The sequence below is a fragment of the Hyla sarda genome, chromosome 12, assembly GCF_029499605.1.
Source record: "Hyla sarda isolate aHylSar1 chromosome 12, aHylSar1.hap1, whole genome shotgun sequence".
In the NCBI taxonomy this organism is placed as follows: Eukaryota; Metazoa; Chordata; class Amphibia; order Anura; family Hylidae; genus Hyla; species Hyla sarda.
The window spans coordinates 66,305,517-66,319,065 of NC_079200.1; the positions used below are offsets into that span (position 1 = coordinate 66,305,517).

General features: G+C 48.6%; 1 protein-coding gene across 5 annotated transcripts in view; it reads left to right on the top strand.

Moving 5' to 3' along the window:
• Positions 1-12,519, top strand: part of LKAAEAR1 (LKAAEAR motif containing 1) — a 42,481-nt gene extending 29,962 nt beyond the window's left edge. For 3 of the 5 annotated variants that reach the window (XM_056549386.1, XM_056549384.1, XM_056549385.1), the window contains exon 4: positions 12,147-12,519. In XM_056549386.1, coding sequence (XP_056405361.1) covers positions 12,147-12,209 — 63 coding nt within the window. In that variant the 3' untranslated portion in view covers positions 12,210-12,519. The remainder of the gene's footprint in view (positions 1-12,146) is intronic. The other 2 variants (XM_056549383.1, XM_056549381.1) reach the window with 1 other exon arrangement.
• Positions 12,520-13,549: the final 1,030 nt, after the last annotated feature.

Below are 13,549 nucleotides of genomic sequence, written 5' to 3' on the forward strand. Positions count from 1 at the left end.
AGGCTGCCTGACAGTTTCTTGGATTGGAGAAATTTTAGAAGCATGAGCACATCACAGTAGTTTGAAACCTTTTTCATATTTAAATTTATATATTAATGTATGGCAAAACATAAAGAGGGTTTGTGGAATTAATTTCAGTTTGGGGTATTCACTACAGTTTGGGGTATTGTCTATTTTGGAAACAATATGGCATAAACTATGTCTCACAAATAGTGTTGCACTGGGAATGAATCCCCTTTCAAACACTTATGGATGATTTTGGGATGGATCCAGAAAATTCTTTTTGGTACCACCAGATTAGGCATGCTTATAATTTCACACAAAATAAGGAGAAATTAAATATCACTGTGCATAGTCTTAAGCGGAGTGTTAGAGTAGCATGATGTGCGATGTATAGCTTAGGGAACCTTTGCTGTGTACTGTACTGTCATGCTTTGTGTGACTGTAATTTATTGTATAACTTGTAATGACTGAACGGACAATAAAGCTCTTTCAATAACTGAACACAAACTTAAAATGCAACCAAATAAATAATTCAACTTGGTGATTCTGGGTGACAACGCAGAGATAGGGGTCTTAAAAATGTTGTTGCCAAAATTATATATTTTTGCTAAGCACTTAATAATGTGTAAATGGTTCGATCCGAATGCTCCCTCTGTCGAGGCCTGGTTAGCCCTAGTGGGTAGGGTTAAAATGTTAAAGGTTCAGAATAGGAAGGTCAAAGGTTCAGAATAGGAAGGTCAAAAAAGAAACTTATCTTGTTTGAAAGATCTTGGGGATATTGGCCATAGTGCAATACTTACTATACGTTTTATATGTATAATGGACTTTTTTTTCTCCACACCGGGGGGGGGGTGGGGGGAGTACTCAATAAAGATTGAAAAAAACCAAGGTATCTGTACATTAGGGGGAGGTGAGGGATCTGTACATTAGAGGGAGGTGAGGGATCTGTATATTAGAGGGAGGTGAGGGATCTGTATATTAGGAGGAGGTGAGGGATCTGTATATTAGGAGGAGGTGAGGGATCTGTATATTAGGGGGAGGTGAGGGATCTGTATATTAGAGGGAGGTGAGGGATCTGTATATTAGGGGAGGTGAGGGATCTGTATATTAGAGGGAGGTGAGGGATCTGTATATTAGGAGGAGGTGAGGGATCTGTACATTAGGGGGAGGTGAGGGATCTGTACATTAGAGGGAGGTGAGGGATCTGTACATTAGGGGAAGGTGAGGGATCTGTACATTAGGGGAAGGTGAGGGATCTGTACATTAGGGGGAGGTGAGGGATCTGTACATTAGAGGGAGGTGAGGGATCTGTACATTAGGGGAAGGTGAGGGATCTGTACATTAGGGGAAGGTGAGGGATCTGTACATTAGGGGGAGGTGAGGGATCTGTACATTAGGGGAAGGTGAGGGATCTGTACATTATGGGGAGGTGAGGGATCTGTACATTAGGAGGAGGTGAGGGATCTGTACATTAGGGGAGGTGAGGGATCTGTACATTATGGGGAGGTGAGGGATCTGTACATTATGGGGAGGTGAGGGATCTGTACATTAGGGGAGGTGAGGGATCTGTATATTAGGGGAGGTGAGGGATCTGTACATTAGGGGGAGGTGAGGGATCTGTACATTAGAGGGAGGTGAGGGATCTGTACATTAGGAGGAGGTGAGGGATCTGTACATTAGGGGAGGTGAGGGATCTGTACATTAGGGGAGGTGAGGGATCTGTACATTAGAGGGAGGTGAGGGATCTGTACATTAGAGGGAGGTGAGGGATCTGTACATTAGGGGGAGGTGAGGGATCTGTACATTAGGGGGAGATGAGGGATCTGTACATTAGGGGAAGGTGAGGGATCTGTACATTAGGGGAAGGTGAGGGATCTGTACATTATGGGGAGGTGAGGGATCTGTACATTAGAGGGAGGTGAGGGATCTGTACATTAGGGGGAGGTGAGGGATCTGTACATTAGGGGGAGGTGAGGGATCTGTACATTAGGGGGAGGTGAGGGATCTGTACATTAGGGGAGGTGAGGGATCTGTACATTAGGGGGAGGTGAGGGATCTGTACATTAGGGGAGGTGAGGGATCTGTACATTTGGGGAGGTGAGGGAACTGTACATTAGGGGGAGGTGAGGGATCTGTACATTAGGGGAGGTGAGGGATCTGTACATTAGGGGAGGTGAGGGATCTGTACATTAGGGGGAGGTGAGGGATCTGTATATTAGGGGGAGGTGAGGGTCCTGTAGGGTGGGAGGTTAGGGATCTGTACATAAGAGGGAGGTTAGGGATCTGTACATAAGAGGGAGGTTAGGGATCTGTACATTAGGGGGATGTGAGGGATCTGTACATTAGGGGGATATGAGGGATCTGTACATTAGGGGGAGGCGAGGGATCTGTACATTAGGAGGAGATGAGGGATCTGTACATTAGAGGGAGGCGAGGGATCTGTACATTAGGAGGAGATGAGGGATCTGTACATTAGGGGGAGGTGAGGGATCTGTACATTAGGGGAGGTGAGGGATCTGTACATTAGGGGGAGGTGAGGGATCTGTACATTAGGAGGAGGTGAGGGATCTGTACATTAGGGGGAGGTGAGGGATCTGTACATTAGGGGGAGGTGAGGGATCTGTACATTATGGGGAGGTGAGGGATCTGTACATTAGCGGGAGGTTAGGGATCTGTACATTAGGGAGATGTGAGTGATCTGTACATTAGGGGGAGATGAGGGATCTGTACATTAGAGGGAGGTGAGGGATCTGTACATTAGGGGGAGATGAGAGATCTGTACATTAGAGGGAGGTGAGGGATCTGTATATTAGAGGGAGGTGAGGGATCTGTATATTAGGAGGAGGTGAGGGATCTGTACATTAGGAGGAGGTGAGGGATCTGTACATTAGGGGGAGGTGAGGGATCTGTACATTAGAGGGAGGTGAGGGATCTGTACATTAGGGGAAGGTGAGGGATCTGTACATTAGGGGAAGGTGAGGGATCTGTACATTAGGGGAAAGTGAGGGATCTGTACATTAGGGGAAGGTGAGGGATCTGTACATTAGGGGAAGGTGAGGGATCTGTACATTAGGGGGAGGTGAGGGATCTGTACATTATGGGGAGGTGAGGGATCTGTACATTAGGAGGAGGCGAGGGATCTGTACATTAGGGGGAGGCGAGGGATCTGTACATTAGGAGGAGATGAGGGATCTGTACATTAGGGGGAGGTGAGGGATCTGTACATTAGGGGGAGGTGAGGGATCTGTACATTAGGGGAGGTGAGGGATCTGTACATAAGGAGGAGTTGAGGGATCTGTACATTAGGAGGAGATGAGGGATCTGTACATTAGGGGGAGGTGAGGGATCTGTACATTAGGGGAGGTGAGGGATCTGTACATTAGGGGGAGGTGAGGGATCTATACATTAGAGGGAGGTGAGGGATCTGTACATTAGGGGGAGGTGAGGGATCTGTACATTAGGGGGAGGTGAGGGATCTGTACATTAGGGGGAGGTGAGGGATCTGTACATTAGGGGGAGGTGAGGGATCTGTACATTAGGGGGAGGTGAGGGATGTGTATATTAGGGGAGGTGAGGGATGTGTATATTAGGGGAGGTGAGGGATCTGTATATTAGAGGGAGGTGAGGGATCTGTATATTAGGAGGAGGTGAGGGATCTGTATATTAGGGGGAGGTGAGGGATCTGTATATTAGAGGGAGGTGAGGGATCTGTACATTAGGGGAGGCGAGGGATCTGTACATTAGGAGGAGATGAGGGATCTGTACATTAGAGGGAGGCGAGGGATCTGTACATTAGGAGGAGATGAGGGATCTGTACATTAGGGGGAGGTGAGGGATCTGTATATTAGGGGAGGTGAGGGATCTGTATATTAGGGGAGGTGAGGGATCTGTATATTAGAGGGAGGTGAGGGATCTGTATATTAGGAGGAGGTGAGGGATCTGTATATTAGGGGGAGGTGAGGGATCTGTATATTAGAGGGAGGTGAGGGATCTGTATATTAGGGGAGGTGAGGGATCTGTACATTAGAGGGAGGTGAGGGATCTGTACATTAGGAGGAGGTGAGGGATCTGTACATTAGGGGGAGGTGAGGGATCTGTACATTAGAGGGAGGTGAGGGATCTGTACATTAGGGGAAGGTGAGGGATCTGTACATTAGGGGAAAGTGAGGGATCTGTACATTAGGGGAAGGTGAGGGATCTGTACATTAGGGGAAGGTGAGGGATCTGTACATTAGGGGGAGGTGAGGGATCTGTACATTGGGGGAAGGTGAGGGATCTGTACATTATGGGGAGGTGAGGGATCTGTACATTAGGAGGAGGTGAGGGATCTGTATATTAGGGGGAGGTGAGGGATCTGTACATTAGGGGAGGTGAGGGATCTGTACATTAGGGGAGGTGAGGGATCTGTACATTAGGGGAGGTGAGGGATCTGTACATTAGGGGAGGTGAGGGATCTGTACATTAGGGGAGGTGAGGGATCTGTACATTAGAGGGAGGTGAGGGATCTGTACATTAGAGGGAGGTGAGGGATCTGTACATTAGAGGGAGGTGAGGGATCTGTACATTAGGGGAGGTGAGGGATCTGTACATTAGGGGAGGTGAGGGATCTGTACATTGGGGGAAGGTGAGGGATCTGTACATTATGGGGAGGTGAGGGATCTGTACATTAGAGGGAGGTGAGGGATCTGTACATTAGAGGGAGGTGAGGGATCTGTACATTAGGGGGAGGTGAGGGATCTGTACATTAGGGGGAGGTGAGGGATCTGTACATTAGGGGGAGGTGAGGGATCTGTACATTAGGAGGAGATGAGGGATCTGTACATTAGAGGGAGATGAGGGATCTGTACACTAGGAGGAGATGAGGGATCTGTACATTAGGGGGAGGTGAGGGATCTGTACATTAGGGGGAGGTGAGGGATCTGTACATTAGGGGGAGGTGAGGGATCTGTACATTAGAGGGAGGTGAGGGATCTGTACATTAGGGGGAGGTGAGGGATCTGTACATTAGGGGGAGGTGAGGGATCTGTACATTAGGGGGAGGTGAGGGATCTGTATATTAGGGGGAGGTGAGGGTCCTGTAGGGTGGGAGGTTATGGATCTGTACATAAGAGGGAGGTTAGGGATCTGTACATTAGGGGGATGTGAGGGATCTGTACATTAGGGGGATATGAGGGATCTGTACATTAGGGGGAGGCGAGGGATCTGTACATTAGGAGGAGATGAGGGATCTGTACATTAGAGGGAGGCGAGGGATCTGTACATTAGAGGGAGGTGAGGGATCTGTACATTAGGAGGAGGTGAGGGATCTGTACATTGGGGGAGGTGAGGGATCTGTACATTAGAGGGAGGTGAGGGATCTGTACATTAGGAGGAGATGAGGGATCTGTACATTAGAGGGAGGTGAGGGATCTGTACATTAGAGGGAGGTGAGGGATCTGTACATTAGGGGGAGGTGAGGGATCTGTACATTAGGGGGAGGTGAGGGATCTGTACATAGGAGGGAGGTGAGGGATCTGTACATTAGAGGGAGGTGAGGGATCTGTACATTAGGAGGAGATGAGGGATCTGTACATTAGAGGGAGGTGAGGGATCTGTACATTAGAGGGAGGTGAGGGATCTGTACATTAGGGGGAGATGAGGGATCTGTACATTATGGGGAGGTGAGGGATCTGTACATTATGGGGAGGTGAGGGATCTGTACATTATGGGGAGGTGAGGGATCTGTACATTAGGGGAGGTGAGGGATCTGTATATTAGGGGGAGGTGAGGGATCTGTACATTAGGGGAGGTGAGGGATCTGTACATTAGAGGGAGGTGAGGGATCTGTACATTAGAGGGAGGTGAGGGATCTGTACATTAGGGGGAAGTGAGGGATCTGTACATTAGGGGGAGATGAGGGATCTGTACATTAGGGGAAGGTGAGGGATCTGTACATTAGGGGAAGGTGAGGGATCTGTACATTATGGGGAGGTGAGGGATCTGTACATTAGAGGGAGGTGAGGGATCTGTACATTAGGGGGAGGTGAGGGATCTGTACATTAGGGGGAGGTGAGGGATCTGTACATTAGGGGGAGGTGAGGGATCTGTACATTAGGGGAGGTGAGGGATCTGTACATTAGGGGGAGGTGAGGGATCTGTACATTAGGGGAGGTGAGGGATCTGTACATTTGGGGAGGTGAGGGAACTGTACATTAGGGGGAGGTGAGGGATCTGTACATTAGGGGAGGTGAGGGATCTGTACATTAGGGGAGGTGAGGGATCTGTACATTAGGGGGAGGTGAGGGATCTGTATATTAGGGGGAGGTGAGGGTCCTGTAGGGTGGGAGGTTAGGGATCTGTACATAAGAGGGAGGTTAGGGATCTGTACATAAGAGGGAGGTTAGGGATCTGTACATTAGGGGGATGTGAGGGATCTGTACATTAGGGGGATATGAGGGATCTGTACATTAGGGGGAGGCGAGGGATCTGTACATTAGGAGGAGATGAGGGATCTGTACATTAGAGGGAGGCGAGGGATCTGTACATTAGGAGGAGATGAGGGATCTGTACATTAGGGGGAGGTGAGGGATCTGTACATTAGGGGAGGTGAGGGATCTGTACATTAGGGGGAGGTGAGGGATCTGTACATTAGGAGGAGGTGAGGGATCTGTACATTAGGGGGAGGTGAGGGATCTGTACATTAGGGGGAGGTGAGGGATCTGTACATTATGGGGAGGTGAGGGATCTGTACATTAGCGGGAGGTTAGGGATCTGTACATTAGGGAGATGTGAGTGATCTGTACATTAGGGGGAGATGAGGGATCTGTACATTAGAGGGAGGTGAGGGATCTGTACATTAGGGGGAGATGAGAGATCTGTACATTAGAGGGAGGTGAGGGATCTGTATATTAGAGGGAGGTGAGGGATCTGTATATTAGGAGGAGGTGAGGGATCTGTACATTAGGAGGAGGTGAGGGATCTGTACATTAGGGGGAGGTGAGGGATCTGTACATTAGAGGGAGGTGAGGGATCTGTACATTAGGGGAAGGTGAGGGATCTGTACATTAGGGGAAGGTGAGGGATCTGTACATTAGGGGAAAGTGAGGGATCTGTACATTAGGGGAAGGTGAGGGATCTGTACATTAGGGGAAGGTGAGGGATCTGTACATTAGGGGGAGGTGAGGGATCTGTACATTATGGGGAGGTGAGGGATCTGTACATTAGGAGGAGGTGAGGGATCTGTACATTAGGGGGAGGCGAGGGATCTGTACATTAGGAGGAGATGAGGGATCTGTACATTAGGGGGAGGTGAGGGATCTGTACATTAGGGGGAGGTGAGGGATCTGTACATTAGGGGAGGTGAGGGATCTGTACATAAGGAGGAGGTGAGGGATCTGTACATTAGGAGGAGATGAGGGATCTGTACATTAGGGGGAGGTGAGGGATCTGTACATTAGGGGAGGTGAGGGATCTGTACATTAGGGGGAGGTGAGGGATCTATACATTAGAGGGAGGTGAGGGATCTGTACATTAGGGGGAGGTGAGGGATCTGTACATTAGGGGGAGGTGAGGGATCTGTACATTAGGGGGAGGTGAGGGATCTGTACATTAGGGGGAGGTGAGGGATCTGTACATTAGGGGGAGGTGAGGGATGTGTATATTAGGGGAGGTGAGGGATCTGTATATTAGGGGAGGTGAGGGATCTGTATATTAGAGGGAGGTGAGGGATCTGTATATTAGGAGGAGGTGAGGGATCTGTATATTAGGGGGAGGTGAGGGATCTGTATATTAGAGGGAGGTGAGGGATCTGTACATTAGGGGAGGCGAGGGATCTGTACATTAGGAGGAGATGAGGGATCTGTACATTAGGAGGAGATGAGGGATCTGTACATTAGAGGGAGGCGAGGGATCTGTACATTAGGAGGAGATGAGGGATCTGTACATTAGGGGGAGGTGAGGGATCTGTATATTAGGGGAGGTGAGGGATCTGTATATTAGGGGAGGTGAGGGATCTGTATATTAGAGGGAGGTGAGGGATCTGTATATTAGGAGGAGGTGAGGGATCTGTATATTAGGGGGAGGTGAGGGATCTGTATATTAGAGGGAGGTGAGGGATCTGTATATTAGGGGAGGTGAGGGATCTGTACATTAGAGGGAGGTGAGGGATCTGTACATTAGGAGGAGGTGAGGGATCTGTACATTAGGGGGAGGTGAGGGATCTGTACATTAGAGGGAGGTGAGGGATCTGTACATTAGGGGAAGGTGAGGGATCTGTACATTAGGGGAAAGTGAGGGATCTGTACATTAGGGGAAGGTGAGGGATCTGTACATTAGGGGAAGGTGAGGGATCTGTACATTAGGGGGAGGTGAGGGATCTGTACATTGGGGGAAGGTGAGGGATCTGTACATTATGGGGAGGTGAGGGATCTGTACATTAGGAGGAGGTGAGGGATCTGTATATTAGGGGGAGGTGAGGGATCTGTACATTAGGGGAGGTGAGGGATCTGTACATTAGGGGAGGTGAGGGATCTGTACATTAGGGGAGGTGAGGGATCTGTACATTAGGGGAGGTGAGGGATCTGTACATTAGAGGGAGGTGAGGGATCTGTACATTAGAGGGAGGTGAGGGATCTGTACATTAGAGGGAGGTGAGGGATCTGTACATTAGGGGAGGTGAGGGATCTGTACATTAGGGGAGGTGAGGGATCTGTACATTGGGGGAAGGTGAGGGATCTGTACATTATGGGGAGGTGAGGGATCTGTACATTAGAGGGAGGTGAGGGATCTGTACATTAGAGGGAGGTGAGGGATCTGTACATTAGGGGGAGGTGAGGGATCTGTACATTAGGGGGAGGTGAGGGATCTGTACATTAGGGGGAGGTGAGGGATCTGTACATTAGGAGGAGATGAGGGATCTGTACATTAGAGGGAGATGAGGGATCTGTACACTAGGAGGAGATGAGGGATCTGTACATTAGGGGGAGGTGAGGGATCTGTACATTAGGGGGAGGTGAGGGATCTGTACATTAGGGGGAGGTGAGGGATCTGTACATTAGAGGGAGGTGAGGGATCTGTACATTAGGGGGAGGTGAGGGATCTGTACATTAGGGGGAGGTGAGGGATCTGTACATTAGGGGGAGGTGAGGGATCTGTATATTAGGGGGAGGTGAGGGTCCTGTAGGGTGGGAGGTTATGGATCTGTACATAAGAGGGAGGTTAGGGATCTGTACATTAGGGGGATGTGAGGGATCTGTACATTAGGGGGATATGAGGGATCTGTACATTAGGGGGAGGCGAGGGATCTGTACATTAGGAGGAGATGAGGGATCTGTACATTAGAGGGAGGCGAGGGATCTGTACATTAGAGGGAGGTGAGGGATCTGTACATTAGGAGGAGGTGAGGGATCTGTACATTGGGGGAGGTGAGGGATCTGTACATTAGAGGGAGGTGAGGGATCTGTACATTAGGAGGAGATGAGGGATCTGTACATTAGAGGGAGGTGAGGGATCTGTACATTAGAGGGAGGTGAGGGATCTGTACATTAGGGGGAGGTGAGGGATCTGTACATTAGGGGGAGGTGAGGGATCTGTACATAGGAGGGAGGTGAGGGATCTGTACATTAGAGGGAGGTGAGGGATCTGTACATTAGGAGGAGATGAGGGATCTGTACATTAGAGGGAGGTGAGGGATCTGTACATTAGAGGGAGGTGAGGGATCTGTACATTAGGGGGAGATGAGGGATCTGTACATTATGGGGAGGTGAGGGATCTGTACATTAGGGGGAGGTGAGGGATCTGTACATTAGGAGGAGGTGAGGGATCTGTACATTAGGGGGAGGTGAGGGATCTGTACATTAGGGGGAGGTGAGGGATCTGTACATTAGGGGAGGTGAGGGATCTGTACATTATGGGGAGGTGAGGGATCTGTACATTAGAGGGAGGTGAGGGATCTGTACATTAGGGGGAGGTGAGGGATCTGTACATTAGGGGGAGGTGAGGGATCTGTACATTAGGGGGAGGTGAGGGATCTGTACATTAGGAGGAGATGAGGGATCTGTACATTAGAGGGAGGCGAGGGATCTGTACATTAGGAGGAGATGAAGGATCTGTACATTAGGGGGAGGTTAGGGATCTGTACATTAGGGGAGGTGAGGGATCTGTACATTAGGGGGAGGTGAGGGATCTGTACATTAGAGGGAGGTGAGGGATCTGTACATTAGGGGGAGGTGAGGGATCTGTATATTAGGGGGAGGTGAGGGTCCTGTAGGGTGGGAGGTTAGGGATCTATACATAAGAGGGAGGTTAGGGATCTGTACATTAGGGGGATGTGAGGGATCTGTACATTAGGGGGATATGAGGGATCTGTACATTAGGGGGAGGCGAGGGATCTGTACATTAGAGGGAGGCGAGGGATCTGTACATTAGAGGGAGGCGAGGGATCTGTACATTAGGAGGAGATGAGGGATCTGTACATTAGAGGGAGGTGAGGGATCTGTACATTAGAGGGAGGTGAGGGATCTGTGCATTAGGTGAAGGTGAGGGATCTGTACATTAGGGGGAGGTGAGGGATCTGTACATTAGGAGGAGGTGAGGGATCTGTACATTAGGGGGAGGTGAGGGATCTGTACATTAGGGGAAGGAGAGGGATCTGTACATTATGGGGAGGTGAGGGATCTGTACATTAGGGGGAGGTGAGGGATCTGTACATTAGGGGGAGGTGAGGGATCTGTACATTAGGGGGAGGTGAGGGATCTGTACATTAGGAGAAGGTGAGGGATCTGTACATTAGGGGGAGGTGAGGGATCTGTACATTAGGGGGAGGTGAGGGATCTGTACATTAGGGGGATGTGAGGGATCTGTACATTAGGGGGAGGTGAGGGATCTGTACATTAGGAGGAGGTGAGGGATCTGTACATTAGGGGGAGGTGAGGGATCTGTACATTGGGGGAGGTGAGGGATCTGTACATTGGGGGAGGTAAGGGATCTGTACATTGGGGGAGGTGAGGGATCTGTAGATTAGGGGGAGGTGAGGGATCTGTACATTAGGAGGAGGTGAGGGATCTGTACATTAGTGGGAGGTTAGGGATCTGTACATTAGGGGGAGGTTAGGGATCTGTACATTAGGAGGAGGTTAGGGATCTGTACATTAGGGGGAGGTGAGGGATCTGTATAACAGGGGGAGGTGAGGGATCTGTACATAGGAGGGAGGTGAGGGATCTGTATAACAGGGGGAGGTGAGGAATCTGTAAGGTGGGAGGTGAGGGATCTGTACATTATGGGGAGGTTAGGGATCTGTACATTAGGGGGAGGTGAGGGATCTGTACATTAGGGGGAGGTGAGGGATCTGTACATTAGGGGGAGGCGAGGAATCTGTACATTAGGGGGAGGCGAGGGATCTGTACATTAGGGGGAGGCGAGGGATCTGTACATTAGGGGGAGGCGAGGGATCTGTACATAAGAGGGAGGTTAGGGATCTGTACATTAGGGGGAGGTGAGGGATCTGTACAATGGGGGAGAGGAGGGATCTGTACATTGGGGGAGGTGAGGGATCTGTACATTGGGGGAGGTGAGGGATCTGTACATTGGGGGAGGTGAGGGATCTGTACATTATGGGGAGGTGAGGGATCTGTACATTATGGGGAGGTGAGCGATCTGTACATTAGGGGAAGGTGAGGGATCTTAAATTAGGGGTAGGTGAGGAATCTGTACATAGGAGAAACGTGAGGGATCTGTACATAGGAGGGAGGTGAGGGATCTGTAAATTAGGGGGAGATGAGGGATCTGTACATTATGGGGAGGTGAGGGATCTGTACATTATGGGGAGGTGAGGGATCTGTACATTAGGGGGAGGTGAGGGATCTGTACATGTTGTGGAGGTGAGGGATCTGTACATAAAGGGAGGCTAGGGATCTGTACATTAGGGGAAGGTGAAGGATCTGTAAATTAGGGGGAGGTGAGGAATCTGTATATTAGGGGGAGGTGAGGGATCTGTACATAGAAGAGACGTGAGGGATCTGTACATAGGAGGGAGATGAGGGATCTGTACATTATGGGGAGGTGAGGGATCTGTACATTAGAGGAAGGTGAGGGATCTGTACATTAGAGGGAGGTATCAGATCAGTTCAGATCACCATACACTAGTATTGTCTTGTGTTCTTTTACAGAGAGAACGAGTAGAAAGCCTCCTGGAGGATGATCGAGGACTGATGACTAACCGCATCCCCTGAGAGACCTGGTCGGAGCTAGCCCTCATTATATGTAACTCAAGCAGTGTTATCTAGATATATTCCACCATAGTCTGTTACCAACTATACATCCTGAACCAGCTCCGTATTAAAGTCACGTTGTGAGTCGTTCTTACCCTGGCAAATAAGAAAATCCATTTATAGGAATCATGCATGTCTACATAGCCGTTACTGTTACCAATATGCATCGTGTATCTCTGGGCTTGAGCGCCACCTACTGCTTCACTTTCTAATCACAATTCCTGTCTGAGTTTGTTCCTTCACTGACTGGATCTCAGTTCCTCCAGACAGTTATGTTTAGAGAAAGACATTCTCTGCAAAAACAATTGTGTGTGTGTGAGAGTGTGTGTATATAAATATATATATATATATATATATATATATATATATATATATATATAAACAGCATATGTATACCATATATACCATGTACCATCGAAATAAGTAGGACCTGGTGCCTTGCTGATGCCTATCCCACCTTTTGTACTGCAATATTCACTATCTGTATGAAAGATTATTTTGTTTAATTTGAAATCTTCAAGCTGTGTTCACACATTGCATTTCTGCGGCATTTGACCTCCAGGAAAAACAAAGTAAAAATGTAACATGTGAACACAGACTCATGAGTGGTGTATAACTACTAGATCCTGGTTCCATATAGGTAGATAGAGCTGGAGGGGAGGGGTATGTGAACTGCCAAGAGCGATTTGATAGGTGCTGAAGTAATCTCGTAGTTCACCGGAAGTCAGGTTACCCAGGATAGACCATTTCCTCTGACATATTAAACTCTGATTTTCTGTGGGAAAATATGGATGTTGCTGTGCTGGAATGAAACAGATGGCGCTGTAGAAATAGTGCTGGTATATGTGCATGACATGGGGGAAAAAAAAAAAACATAGAGTGCGTCTTTTTCTTTCTTTCAAGACATTTGCCTGCATGACATATGCCGGCATTGTAAATTCAGCATGACATAATAGAAACACAACTAATCCAGAATCATCACAGAAGGAATGCAAGTACAATATGTAATAAATATGTGTAAGTAAGGATTTAATTACAAATGGCAGATTTGTTGCTGAAATTCCTGCCCTCTGATCCTCTCATACATAAGAACGCTCAGCTCGGCTGTGCGTTCATGTATTCTGAACAGAAAGAGGAGAGCAAGCTACTACCAGACTCTTGGTGGTAGCTTATCTCTCAGTAAACAAAAGAAAGTTGAAATCTAACAAAAACACACCTTCTTTCCCCTTACATCTGCTGCCGGGAAGAGGCGACTGGTCACTGTACACATTAGATGGTCAAAAAATCAGGCTTGCTTTAGT